The sequence below is a fragment of the Primulina huaijiensis genome, chromosome 5, assembly GCF_012295235.1.
Source record: "Primulina huaijiensis isolate GDHJ02 chromosome 5, ASM1229523v2, whole genome shotgun sequence".
Classification (NCBI taxonomy): domain Eukaryota; kingdom Viridiplantae; phylum Streptophyta; class Magnoliopsida; order Lamiales; family Gesneriaceae; genus Primulina; species Primulina huaijiensis.
The window spans coordinates 22380540-22394854 of record NC_133310.1 but is presented as its reverse complement, the minus strand read 5'-3'; the positions used below and the strand labels follow the sequence as shown (position 1 = coordinate 22394854).

Sequence of the window (14315 nt, the reverse complement as noted above, 5' to 3'; positions counted from 1 at the left end):
AATTTATGCAAAACAGAAAACAAAATTTCTTGTTCTTACTCAAACCCAACATCCCAACAAATTTGGAAAAAAAATACAAAAGAAAAGCCAAAAACAAAAAACACAATTAGCCAGCAGAGTTAACATGAGGATTCCAAATCCAGACACAAGAGGAGGGAGGGCATGGGAAATATGGACACAATTTCTACAACTAAAATTAAGGTAAAGTGCTTCTTTTACACCAGTTACATCACATATAATTCCATTGGTTTATATCATTGCAGTATATGAAAAGTTTTCAAAAGAAAATCAAAGCTCAAGCCAGTTCAAATGCGGTGATTCAGAGAAGATCTTCACTTACAGAATATTTTCAGTCCATGCTAAAGCGAAGACGAACAAACAGCAGAAAACGAAATACAAACCAATGCGGGTTAAGTATTTATATAGCATGTGTAGGAATGGGATACTTATTGAAATTTGAAAGTGAGTACGGATCATTCGTTTATATTGGCCCCTCCATCAACTCAACCTATTGACCAAAACTAAGAGCAAGAGTAGAGACTTCGAAAGTTGTTCCAGGATTGTCTCCTCAATGCAACCCAAAGAATTGGCTTTCATTTCCCATCTGATTAAATCTCGAAAAGCAACAATAAGACATGGATAAAAGTCTGAGAAAAAGACAAAGTGTTCACGTTGCAGCAAGTACCAACTCTAATACCAACAAATGCAACATCATAACGAAAGAGCTATCCAACTGAAGACTACAACACAAAGGGAAAAGGAGATGGAATACTTGAATACATAATTCTCGCTACGTGTTGCCGCGGATGCTTATATTTTAAAATTATGACCCTCCATCCCAACTTATTGGCCTCGGCTAATTCACAGTCGTAGTAATGGCGAGTAAGGGTACACTCTCAAATTTCGATTAACATAGTCAGTATTCCACCAAAAATGCTGATAACACCCGGAAAAAACAGCGATCTAGCAAGCCTAAAACGTAGAAATCTTCTGAACCATCGTCGAGTTTTTCTCAGAGTGTCGAGAAACAAGAGGAAGCACTAAATCTTTGGCGTCGGCCGAGAGAGATTCCATATCAAGCAAAGGTTGATAATTTTGTGAATATAATTGGTCGTGTGAAGATTTCGGTGAAGTTCGAGTCCTCTTCTTATGGGAAACACTGGGCTGCCACAGTCATTTCGCAAGACGTAGATAAGAAGTCTTTGTTGATTCCTATTGTGTTTGAGGGTAATTTGGCTCATGTTGTGGCTCGTCATGTGAAGGAGAATGATCGTGTTTTTGTTTCTGGGCAGCTGAGTTTTGATTCAATGCCATTGGTGTTGAGCGAGAGTCTTGGGAAGTTTCATGTTGTGGCCGAAAATCTCAACTTTGTGGAGGGATTGAAAATGACTATTTTGAATTATGAGAGAGAAAAAAGAGGTCTCAACTTCTTAAGTCTTTTAGTCCCGTGGCTGAGAAGTTAGAGGTGAACATTTCTTCAGAAAGTGGCGATGATGGAGGCAAAAGTCATCTAGCTCTGGATCCGGCGTGGAGGGACTCATTAGAACGCCCGAAGATGAAGAGTTTGTACGGGAAAAATGAAAGGGATTACGGGAATTCTGCTCAGGATTTTGTTTAACCACCAGTTTTTTATGATTCTGAGGCAGCAACACCAGCTGAGTCACAAAGGCCGAATGGTCTTCAACGATAATTCTAAACTGGAAAAAGGAAAGGAGATGAGGGGAGAGACTGATAGCAAACATAAAGATGGGGATTCTTGGATGGATCTTATCATGCAATGGTGGGATTATCGTGGGCACAAATCTAACGGATTGGTTAAAGAAAAATTCCCAGATTTTAAACATAAGGCAACTGGTGAGAGTCTTTGGATCAATGAGGCTCCAGAATGGGTGTTGGCTGGACTTGGAAAAGTGGAGTTTGTTGTGAAACCAATCTATGCCAAGATACAACCAACAAGTCCATGGACTTATGAAAGAAAAAGGAATGAAAAGGGAGATGGTTCTTGGAAGAAGTTGATGGAGAATCCGTATAAATGGTGGGATAAACGATCAAACAAGAAGAATCCAAAAGCTCCTGAATTCAAGCACAAAGAGACGGGAGAAGTGTGATGGTTAAACAAGTCGTCAGATATGGCATCGTCAAAGTTACCACCATTGTGAGATGACCAAATTTATACGTATGACCAATTAACGAGCCATTTTTGCTGCTATTGAAGTTGGGTAAATCATTTTGATACTCTGTGATCTCCCGTGTTGCCTTTTTGGACTTTGACTGAAAAATGAAATATGAAAGAATGATGGCCAAAAAATATTTTCTTTACTTGCAAAGATCAGGATCATGAGTATTTCTTTCCCCATCTCTTTAAACCATTGGATAGTATGGCCCTTATATATTGTTTTTGGAGTACATCAACAATGGGGGATATAGCAGAGACAAAGCCAGATGCATAATTATTTGGTTTTAAATGTTTAGCTAAGTTGGAACGGAGCCAAATCAATTTTTGTTCTTATTTTTCATCTTTCAAAAGAAAAAAATATAAAATTCCTTAGAATCTTTATAATTGTGATTGTGATTTTTTAATGCTTTAAAAACTTATAAAAACAACCAGCAAACATTTTAAAACACTTTTCTTTTTATTTTATTTTATCAATAAATAAATTACATATAAACTTTATCGGTTCACTACAAAAAAAATAGGTGTTAGCGACGGTTTTTGAGACGACGATTTTTGTTTAAACAGTCGTTTAGTTGCATGGTCAACCGAATTGACTCGTTTCTCCGGTATAAGATACCTACTATAAATAAAATTATTATTATTTTTTGTGTGTGTTTTCTATTTTTTTGTTTGAAAATGAATTTTCTGTTTTTTCTAGGCCTATGTTTAGCTGGGTTTTTCTGGCCCAAGCCCATTATGAAATGTCGTCGTTTCCGACGCCCCAATCGTATGTCCTAATTTTCGGATCGGTTGGATTTGCTGATGGCGAAGCCCTACACAGAAGCAGGTCCTCGGCGTGCTTTCCTTGTTCCTACTCTTTCGGTTCATATTCTTATGGAATGCACTCTCAGCTAATTTTTCGGGCGTCTGTAGGAGATTTGAAGACGGGTTTCGTTTATTTCTTGAAATTTATTATGAAATCCTCGAAACACAGTTTTTTTTTATTCTCATTTAAACGATAAAATTTTCTATCTTAGGCGATTTTAGTTTCGAATTGGGATAATTTTTTTAGCTTCAATTCTTGGTAAATTTTTTAGTGTTGGTTAAGATTATGAATTTTGTTAGCTTGTAGTGCAGTTCGTTTTCCAGCTGATTTTAATATTTATAGGATTAAATTTTTGATTCCTTAGAGCTATCATCAGGCAATCTTCGTTCAAAATTCCAACAATTCAAAACATTGTGAAATCTGGGCTTTTGATGCTATTTTTGTTGAATTTTAGAGGAACTCAGTAGGATTAATTGTATAGGAATTAATTTATTATCTGGTTCTATTGTTACCCCATAAACAGTAAACAAAACAGCGAGGATTACGATTTTACTGTGTATGTGGCTACGTGCTAAGTTAAGCTATATTTTATGTTTATAGATTTTTGTGAAGATGATCCAATTAATATTAATCTTGTAATTTTTATCCCTGGTTCTGCAGTTTGATGAGTTTCACATCACACAAAATCTCGGTGGCTTTATTTTTTCAGTGATACCATATTCGATTTTTTCAGAAGGGTTATTAACTGTTTGACTGCTGCTTTTACATTTGTATTATTGTTTTTTTTTTCTTTATTTGATTGAACTTCATTTGATGTTAACTATCCAGTTCTATTCCGCTGAAGTGGTGTTTACTTTATAAAATTTTGTTAGTGGGGCAACAATGGAGGATCAAAGGAAACGAACACTGGAAGCCCTGGAGCGAAGGTTTGCACAAGCAAAGGAAGAATTTCATGCACAACAACAGAAGACCAAAAAAAGGCCAATGGAAGATACGAATCCAGTTACGTCTGATGTCAAGCGTCCACCTGCAGATAATGTGGTTATAAAACCTTCCTTAAATACCTCTTCTAGAAAAGGTTTATTTTGTTTTTACCTTTTTTGCTTTTGTTTTTGTTTTTAACGAATAATGGTTAATTGGTGAGAATGCCAAATTCCTATATTTAATTCATTTGTTGAACTGTCCAAAGTCTAGAGATAAAATACTTTTCAGATTTAGCACATTCTAGGGTCTGTTTGATGACCTTATAATAATGTCCTGTGCAACTGATTAAGGTACCTAAGATGGATGTGAGGATGTCTATGTCAAAAGACAAAAGTAGATTGCACAAGTTTGGTGAAATGACTGAATTTCTGTAGTTTGTTTCATAAAATTTGTAAGTCGGCTCCTTGCCCTTACCGCACAAATTGTAGATGTGTTTTGACTTGTTGGGGGTAATGTTAAGAAGTGATAATAGGATCATGTATGTGGCACGTAATACTTCATGCAAATGAACTTCAAATATATTTGTGTGAAACTCATTTATGTATGAGTTTGTTATTCCTCATTGAGCTGCTTCCTAATGCTTGCAGGCAATATTTGTTTCTCTAGTCATACTTCAAAACAAGGTACGCTTGTATATGGTGATTCCAGTTTCTATATGCATGGGGAAAATAAGTTTGGCAATGTTGTAATTCAAGTTGTATCTACCCTAATTTGCAGATGTGGAAGTAAATGAGCCAGCGTACTTTGAACTTTCTCATTCTGTGAATGAAAAACTGCTACCATCGTGTAACCAGGTGACTCTTCAGTCTTCACTATAGCCTGTCTCTGTGAATTTTGATTTTTGTAGAAGCTTTATGCGGATACGCATGAGACAGGAATTCATTATATTTCCACTACTTTTTAACTTGCTCTTGTATGTGCAGATTTCTGATAAAAAGGCCACGGTGGATCATATCTTGCATGATCTATTTCAACATGGAGATTCCGCTCAGAAGTACATTCAGGGATCCAAAAGTATGAGAATTGAGAATACAATACTCCTTGATAATTATGTCGAAAAGCGTGGCTTCTCCAACCATTCCCATCTTCAGGCCCGTCAGAAATGCTCAAAGCGCTCCAAAAAGCATATGTCCTTGAAGCAGCATAAGAAGAAGGGAACATTTGACATGCCTGAAGAATTCCATAAGTGAGTCCATTGGTCCTTTTGTATCTTTTCTTGGTACTCAAATTTCCCTGTTTTGTTACACATTTTTTCCAGTTCTGTTTTGAGTTTCTTGATGTCTTTTCTTGTAGCAGTATATAAATCAAACAAGCAAGAAAAGTTCTTTCAATAGGGAAATTGTATGGTTATAATGTTTACTTAAGTTTATATATGTTTTCACAGGACTTGATATAATTTTGTTTCGACGTTCCTCAACTCTCAGTGCTTCTAATTCTTAGGACAAAATGCCCATCATTTGCTTTTCATTCTCATTGAACTATGCAACTGGGATATAAAAATATGGAGGCGCGATTAAAGGAAAGGCATATTTGGCTTATCTGGAGTAGTTAATTGATCGAAAATTTTGAGGCCTAGGTCTTTAGCTTCTTTGACAAAACACTGTACGCTTCTTTCTGGCATGCGCATAATCTGAATTAAAATTTATGTCCTGGACCTCCTGGCCATGTAATGTCAGTGCTCCTGCTAAGTTATAATCTAATTAGTATAACTAATGATAATTCATCGAGTAATCATATAAATTTGTGAGGTTGGTTACTAAGATTTCATTGATTCTGTTAGCAATTCTCATATAGTTTGATTTGGTTTCAGCTTCGAAATCTTCAAGTCTATGCATGAAAAGTGGAAATCTTACACATCGCGACTTCTGAATAATGTTGGGTTAGTGGCAATCTGATTTTTTTCATTTATTATTTGTTATTATATCATCTCATATACGATATTGATTTTTGTGTGATTGGATTCCCTGACAGGAAAGATCAGTTGGCTCAGTGTTTTCTCAATGCAGATCTTCATGGTGCTACCATTTTAGGTTAGAAAAATAACTTTCTGCCCAAGTAGCTTTCAGTATGTGCTAAGAGACCCCACAGTGTTTTGGAACTTTGCTTGATCTGATAATCTTCTGTTCGACGCTGTTAATTCGCAAGACGTTGCAGTGTTTTTGGGATACCGTCAGTAGACCAACTATAGTTCTAATGTAGTAATGAGGTTTATTGCATAATTCTACTCCTATCATGTGGTATTTACTTTCTGTTTAATTTTTTTAGTTGTTAGGTGTAAAATAGTTGCCAACATTGGAACATATGGCATCATGATCCGAGAAACTGAGCAGACATTTGGAATTATTACCCAGGACAACAAATTCAGAGGTGGTGCCCTATATCTCTGAGATTCTTTTGGCTTTGGTTCATTTTCCTATTATCAACACAGGTTTTTGGTAAATGCATCCTTTAATTTCATGCAGTTTGATCTGCTGTCTTGCTTGCTAAAGAGTGAGCTGCTACATGTTTTTTGCACGTGTGTGTATTTATGCACTAGTTTAGTTCGTCTGTAATTTCTATGATAAGAAATTGATCTTGATGCTTGTTTCTTCAAGCACGAGTTTTGTGTTTGTACTTTCCATCTTGCTCCGCTCTCGGTTGATTGCTGGCAAAAGATCCATTTGTCTCGTCTATGTCTCAAATTAAGTGAGATTAAGAGTCCAGGATAATACTGGGAAAGTGGCCCCTAGATCATATCTAGATCTACACTTCTTCTTCAGATATTTCCAATTATCCATGCTGTGTATTCTTGTTGCCTGACTTTTAGTTCAGATACTTGAAGCCGCTTGCCCTCATGCTAAACTGAAGCATACAGAAGACATTTAATTCCTTAGATATTTTATGTGAGTGGCTTGCTGGGCCCTGCTCTTCGGGATGTTCTTTGCATATTGTGGAACATGTTTTGATTCACGAACTTGCACAAAGCACACATTCAAAAATTTTCTGATCTTGCGCTTATTCTTTGCAGTTGTGCCGAAAAAGCTATCTGTATTCGTGCTACAAGCTGATTGCTGGAAGATTACCCTACTTGGTGATAGACTTGCATCGAGAAGATTAATTCCTTGGTCATGATGTTTGTATTCTCTGTAGTCGGAATGATCCAGTTCTGATGTAGTTTATCCAACTTGTCATCTTCCCCACTTTCGTCGTCACAGTCGGAGAGTTTTCAATGAGTCAGAAACGAGACAATGTTACATATACAAATCATTGTTGACAATGATTTAAGGTTTTGAACGGATTGGTAAAACTGACATGGTGCATAAGTAGTCCACGAGTTTAAAATCCTTGCAAATGAAGGTTTATTGTTCGAAAGTTCGATGGAAACAGACAACCTAGCTGCGACAGCTACAGGGGATACAAGTAGAGTTTGACAATTTAAACTTTTGGAGAATATAATACTCCTGCAGAGATTTGATAAACCACTTGGATGAAACAAACGTATCAATTATAAAAAAAATTTTACACTAGGCGCCAGTATGATGAAATAACACTTTTGTTATACGGCTAACCACGCTCTGCACATGATCTCATTCTTCCAGCAGCCATACCTTCATGAAAAAGAGTATGGCAATTCAACGGACAGCTTGTTTCAACTGCCTAATCTGACATATTTACAGAAACATGGACAGGAAAAAGTGGAGCAACTTTCAAATGCAATTCATATGGTTCACAAGATTCAACTCATTTCTTGTACTCTTTACGGGATCGAAGAGCAGTCGAGATCTTTCGATAAAATGGTTTTTCATGCATGTAGATGACACTTTGAACATGATTTTCCAGCCGAGGATAATTTGTTTACATATGCATAACAAAACATAATATGCAATCGACCATGCGAGCTCATAAAAAGTTGATATTTTGAAATAACATCAAACAATAAATTTATGTAATTGATTTTTGCCAGAATCATCGATACATAACATACCCCTAGAATCCAGCTGACTTCTATTATTAGCTGTTGTGTTCGTCCAAAGGCGATAGAAAAGCTGGTTTATCTGCAACCGAGCTAGCAGAGTCCTTAGATGCATCAAATAATTCATGATCACAGAAACAATTCTTGGGAGCAAATGGGGATCTGGGAACTGCAAACTCGGTGGCAGTTTTAGGCGAGAGTGGAGCACAATTTGATATTTCCTTTAAAATTTCAGCCATTGAACTGGGTATATAGGGATTTAGATCTACACTGAGCCCTTTTAACATCTCCCCTGGATCTTTAGCATTATGATTTTCCTTGTCGCCAGTATTGCAAGTTTGATGGGTATTATTCTCAAGGTGATTCTGCTCGACCCTTCCACCTTCATCCACTTTCCCACCAATACAACCTGAAGGATCGATCCCTTCAGCAAGAGGGATTTTGACACCCCCAAAACCCATATTTTTATCCACATCCAAGCCAGTTTCATTATTCAAGCCAGCTACATTCTCATTAACTGCACCTGAACCTGCACCAGCATCAACAACTTGTTTCTGTGCTTCTGAGGAAATAACTCTTGTTTTATAACCATCACCCTCAAGAGACCAGCTGGCAGAATCTTTTTCATCCGTCACAACACAAGTATGGAAGGATGTTGGAATCATGGCTTGTGGAAAATTAGGCTTAATATGTGCCGCAGTATTAACTGTTCTAGCTGTTGAAGTCTTGTCACTTTTCAGCTTGATGTTTGAGCCTCGATTTGAACTGCAGACAGCAGATCCACTCTTAGGAATCACAGTATGCAAGCTAGATGGGGATTGCATTGTTTTCTTAGGGGTGCAAACTGATGATTTCACCTGAAAAGGTAGAATAAATTGGAAACCCAGCACTGGGCAGAAATAGTAACTTTAGAAATAAATTCTAGTTTTTTGCAAATATCTCAGATGCGCTTTTCGCAAATAATCTCAAGAAAGCAGCAACAAATATATTTAACAACCCTGTTTTAAATGAATGATCTACATTTTTGTTCATAAGAACCAGTACAATCCCTTGTTGAGGATTTACAATCAAAAAGTAACGAGAGAGAGAGAGAGAGACTGAGAGCTAACCCCGTCGAAGTACCCAATTTTGGGGGATGGCATTCGTAATCCTGATGGTCTCACAAGAGTCTGAAGGGAACTCACGCGTGTTGAGGATTTTGTTGACCTGTTACCAGGCAAACCAAGTTCATGATTTTCTTGTACCTCCGCTAGTCGGTTAGCAGAATGATTACTTGGATCTAAAAGAGTGTTGTCACTGCTTAAAGATCTACAAAAATCCATCTCTACACTGGTCCTTGAGTTACTAGATCTTTGGTTAATTATGGAAGAAGAAGATGATACTGAAGACCATTCACTAATTGAACTAGCTGGTGAGACACTAGAGGAGATCTTAGTTGACTTCACGTAAGTCGAAAGAGTAGATGGTGATGGTTTGTTTCTCAACGCCCCTCTAGATGGAACTTTGGGGATAGGACTAGATGAAGCTGAAAGAGAGCTGCTGCTCTTGACTGGATTTCTTCTCACTGCTGCAAGTGAAGATTTTGCAGGGGCATTAGAGGACATACTGCTGTAAATATCATTTGAAGCGTGGGACCTTGTAGATTGCACCAAGCTGGTAGTCAAAGAACGCAATGAAGAAGATTTGGATGGCAATGCAGGCTTGGGAAAAGGCCTTTGAGCACCACTTAAGATGGAAGGCTTTGGTGGCAGAGCCACCTTCTCCGAAACTGTCAGATAAATAGTATTAATTCTATATTAATCATGTTCCAAAAGTAAACGACTAAAGTTCTTTTGCAGTACCAGGTTTCGAGTTTCCACATTCAGATTTAGCACGATTTCTCCCCAAAGCATCCTGCTTTGTTACTGCTGTTGAATCCAGAATCAACCTGCTGACAGCCTTGGGTGGCTTGGGTACTAAATTTGATTCACCATTCTTAGTAGACTTCAACAATTAAAATAAATTATCGGTGTCAGTCATCAATGAGAACAAATTATGTTTATGAAATTAATAAAATAATTGAAGTAACATTTCAACGTTCTCAATAAAAGAGGGGGAAGTTAAAGAAATTAAGGTTATAGATCTAAAAGAAGAGAAAATGTTTCAAGATAAACTGCATCTCAAGTCTAACTAGTAACTACACACTGACTAAGCAAATATCATAATGTTATTCGGTACATGAGAAGCTAGGTCAAATCAAATATTTTTTATACTATATCAAAACAAGGATAAGCAAAAAAATAGGTTTCAAATTGGATACACATGTTAGCTCTGTTCGTATTTGTTTGTGATCATGAGATGGTGGACTGGTAGCACCCAAAGTTCATTTCTTTGATTCGACATAATATTAAATCGGTTGTTTCAAGTCAAAAACTTACCTGAGCCACCTGTGAAAGACCGCCATCCTGCTTAACAGCTTTCCCAGATCCTAACTTCAATATATTATGTTTTGGCTGACTTTTTGACAGCCTAATAGTTTGCAGGCCAATGTTTTTCTTTAAAGTTTGTCTCGGATTCTGTTGAATTGCCATAGTCTCCAGCAATGAGAACCAGAATAGCTATTGTCAACAGATATTTTTTTCAGGTTGAAATACTAGACTCACCTTAGTTTCAGAAGCAAGGTCATCCTTTTGCAGAGCTGTTTATCGTAATAGTATCAGTTCGAGAATATTTTAACAAGCGAGATAAACAAGAAGACCACCAGTGGGTTGCACAAAATCATATTGGTTCAAAAATAATTTAATAAGCAAGCTAGGTTCACACATGATAAACATTAAGCATAACTGGTCAACTGCAGCTAAAAAAGAATGCAAATAGTTTCTTTCAGAGAAAAACCAGGGAATGATAACCTTCCAAAGTTACTAAAACTAATATTGAGTTCGGACACAAAGTGGTAAAATATGCCCTTCAGGCAAACTACTCATCTAGATGGTTAGACCAATGCACTAAACTAGGAATATACGTTTGGATGCAAATATCATTCAGGCAACACTATTTTTTTCGTAAAAGTAAATTAAATTGCCAATATTATTTAATATAGTAGCTCGTGACAAGACTGGACATTGAATTTAACATTGTACTCTCTCTAACCGTGTCTACTTATAGGATTCAACATCTTGCACATACTTGATGTGCAAACCACCAAAACTAAACAGTAATAGCTGAACCAAAAAGAGATGTCATGATGTAATACTCATAATAAGTGACATAAAAGATACTAGTCCTAAAGTTAGTTTCTTCCAACTGATTAATTAACTTGAAGACAGCCAAGCACTGAAGTGCAGACAATTACATGGAAACCCGAAACATCCGAATCAAGCACGTAGAGATCCAAAGAAAATATCCTTATAATACATGTGGACAAAAAAACTAAAAAATATTATAGAACTGTAAGCTCACATGAAATGGCAGCGGTATCGGTCTCCATAGCTTCAATCTTGATGCTAGAGTTTGTTAAGTTGGATGCCTTTCTATTGGATCTCTGGATAGAAGCTCTAATGTCGCCAAACAAGTCATTTTCAAGACTATCTACAGTCAAAATATCAGTTTCAAAAGTGGATATGGACTCATTTGACCCTGAAATATCTTCTTCAATTCTAGGCAGTAATTGCTTATCGCTTTTTTCTGGTCCTTTGAGCATTGTGGACAATTCTTCTGGATCCAGAACGCCTAAAGATTGCAAAATAGATTAATTATTAGCTGCAAGTAGGGCACCGGACAATTCCACGAACATTATTCATTTCATCTTCAGTTGACAAATAGTACCTGCACTAGTAAAGAAGGCACTGTCCCAGGCTAGACTTTTACGCAAGTTATACTTCCCTTTGCTGTGGGTTATTTCAGGTTCCGTTGTTTCATAAAGTATGGGAAATTGATCGATGGCACAATCAGTGCCAGCTCTTCTTTCAGCACTCGCATCTCCTAGCAAGTCATGAACGTTGAGGTCTGTCAAAGAAAATTACAACAAAAACTGTCAACAAGACGTATAATCATATGTGCCATGAGCAAACTAAGAAACAATAACAGATATCTTTATATAGCATGACCTGGAAATAAAACTAATGGGTCATGGATACTGAATTCAACAAAAAATAAATATACATTTGTATCCCCATGTGAATGGGGCTTCGTACTTCGATTCAGTAAAACTACATGCCCACGAAAAAAAAAACACCTAAATTACCCGATTCCCATTCACATATCTGGGATCCTGCTGTACTTGTACATACACAGGAGGGCTCAAACCCAGAACGCACAACCAACACACACAAGCAAGATCATCCAATTCACCATCCCAAAAGAAGAAACATAAAAATTCGAGAAATCATAAAGATTACCTGAAAACTGAAAATCGTTTTGAGAGGAAAGATCAATGAGACTGATGTCTATGGCCTCGAAATCAATCTTTTCAGGCAAATCCATCTCCAATTTCGCGATTGTTATATCTGAATCTCGGGATTAAACTCGTAGGGTTTGATAGGAGAATGCAATGGGAGAGAGTATACAAGGAAGGAGATGAAGCGAGAGCGCGAAGGGGAAAGTTTTTGAATTGCCAAAGAGGCGGTTTATTTATATATTATAATATAATAATATTTCAGTGGAGTTTAATTTAATTTACATTCTCAAAGAAAAAAGCACTCCACCTTATCTAATTTTTTTATATCAATTAAAAGTTTTATTTTAAAAAAACAACTAAAATTTTACCATTCACAAATAAAATAAAAAATAAAAAAAATTATCCTAAGTTTTAGTCGAGGTTCGTGAAATTTTGATTAATTTTTTTCTATAAATACGTAAAAATATTGGGGAGTACAAATGGTCAATTTATGAATTTTTTATTGCTCTTGCACAACAATAAAAAAATATTATATTATATTATTTAAACATTAGTTTTAAGGAGATTTGTTTTTATATTTTTTATTTTAAAACTTTATACGATTGTCATATTGAATTTTTAAATAAATAAATCATTTAATGAATAGGTTTAAACTATATCAAACAAACTAAAATTCAAACTAAATTGATTCAATTAACTACTGAAAATAAATCAAATTTATATGTCACATTAAAATTTAAGTTGTATTTTGAATTATATTAATAAAAGAATGAGTTTATTTTCATATAAGATAAAAATTATGGTTAAACTTTAAAATATAATTATTATAATAGTAAATGTGAAATACAATGTATAAGAGGTTTTTATAATTAACTAAATTTAAAGGATGTATAATTGACAATTTATATCTGTTTATTTAATTCGATTACGGTTTTTATTTTTATGTTATTTAAGTATAATAAGATCTCATTCTTCTCTAAAATATTAAATAATATATGAACAAAATTTACATATTATCACATTTTTCAATTTTTAGTGAATATTATTATCGTACATTCTGGTATATTGATTATTCATAAACTGATTTTATTATTATGTATCTTACTCAAAACTTTTTTATAAATTTTTTAAGAGAGATTTTCTTAAATACCCTCCACCAAATTACTATAATTAATTTTAACCTTCAATTAAGTTCATAAATCAAACATTTGTTTTATTATATCAATTTACAAAGATATCTTTTAAACCCTTCTCACATCAATTTTTCTATTAACTTCTTTTCTTTTCTCATCAATTCCATGCGTTAGGAACATTGAAGCATATCTATTCTAATTCTTCAAACATGTATGAATTTCATTTTTTTGTCCACCTATTTTTTTACACAAATAATGATTAATTTTTGTTTATAATAATATATGTGCATAGATATATGGCAAAACGGTTTTGTTTCAATCAAATTGTTGAATATATTGGCTCAAATAAAATTTTCTAATTTTGATTTTAATTTTTTAAAAAAATTGACTTGATTATTGTCATGATTTTTCCATAATTTTAAGTTTTTATAATTAAAAATATTTTTAAGTTGAAATAAGTGGATGATTTGCGATTTATTGCAATTGAAACATATGTGAATTTTTTGAAGTTGAAATATGTGTGAATTTTTTGAAATATATGTGAATTCTTTTATTTGTATGTATTAATGAGTGGAAGATTAGCGATATATCGACTCCAACAAGAATATTTTGAAGTTGAAATATATTTGAATTTTTTTTTATTTGTACATATTAAAAATGTATATTTATGTGTTCTTGATGATTGTTGAAATAATTTTTTTGTTGAATTCTTGAAAACCATACAAACTTATCACATAACCCCGAGTTTTAGGATCTAATTATTGAGAATCGATGGAATGTCACAAGGTTATCGTGGACTTGAACCGTCTCAAATGGAACCTCTTATGTTGAGTTAAATATCTTAATATTAGATTTCAATTGGTTATCAAATATTGAATGATGTAAATTTA

The 14315-nt window shown here is 34.9% G+C and overlaps 2 protein-coding genes and 2 pseudogenes across 2 annotated transcripts; 3 read left to right on the top strand and 1 right to left on the bottom strand.

Moving 5' to 3' along the window:
• Positions 1-171: 171 nt before the first annotated feature.
• On the top strand, positions 172-1463 carry LOC140977744 (protein OSB2, chloroplastic-like; annotated as a pseudogene).
• A 114-nt stretch (positions 1464-1577) lies between these two features.
• LOC140977783 (protein OSB2, chloroplastic-like) lies at positions 1578-2159 on the top strand (annotated as a pseudogene).
• Positions 2160-2895: 736 nt separating this feature from the next.
• On the top strand, positions 2896-8210 carry LOC140977243 (ribonuclease MRP protein subunit POP4). The gene is made up of 10 exons (XM_073441912.1): positions 2896-3002; positions 3854-4059; positions 4553-4588; positions 4683-4759; positions 4889-5151; positions 5776-5844; positions 5937-5995; positions 6231-6332; positions 6973-7566; positions 7936-8210. The coding sequence occupies exons 1-9, from the start codon at positions 2917-2919 to the stop codon at positions 7074-7076; spliced, it is 1002 nt and encodes a 333-aa protein (XP_073298013.1). The 5' UTR covers positions 2896-2916; the 3' UTR covers positions 7077-7566; positions 7936-8210.
• Positions 7845-12497, bottom strand: LOC140977242 (uncharacterized). The gene is made up of 8 exons (XM_073441911.1): positions 12294-12497; positions 11722-11901; positions 11356-11625; positions 10560-10594; positions 10335-10472; positions 9759-9900; positions 9027-9685; positions 7845-8774 (listed from the first exon to the last, which is right to left on the bottom strand). Exons 1-8 carry the CDS (start codon positions 12376-12378, stop codon positions 7956-7958), a joined length of 2328 nt encoding a protein of 775 aa, XP_073298012.1. The 5' UTR covers positions 12379-12497; the 3' UTR covers positions 7845-7955.
• Positions 12498-14315: the final 1818 nt, after the last annotated feature.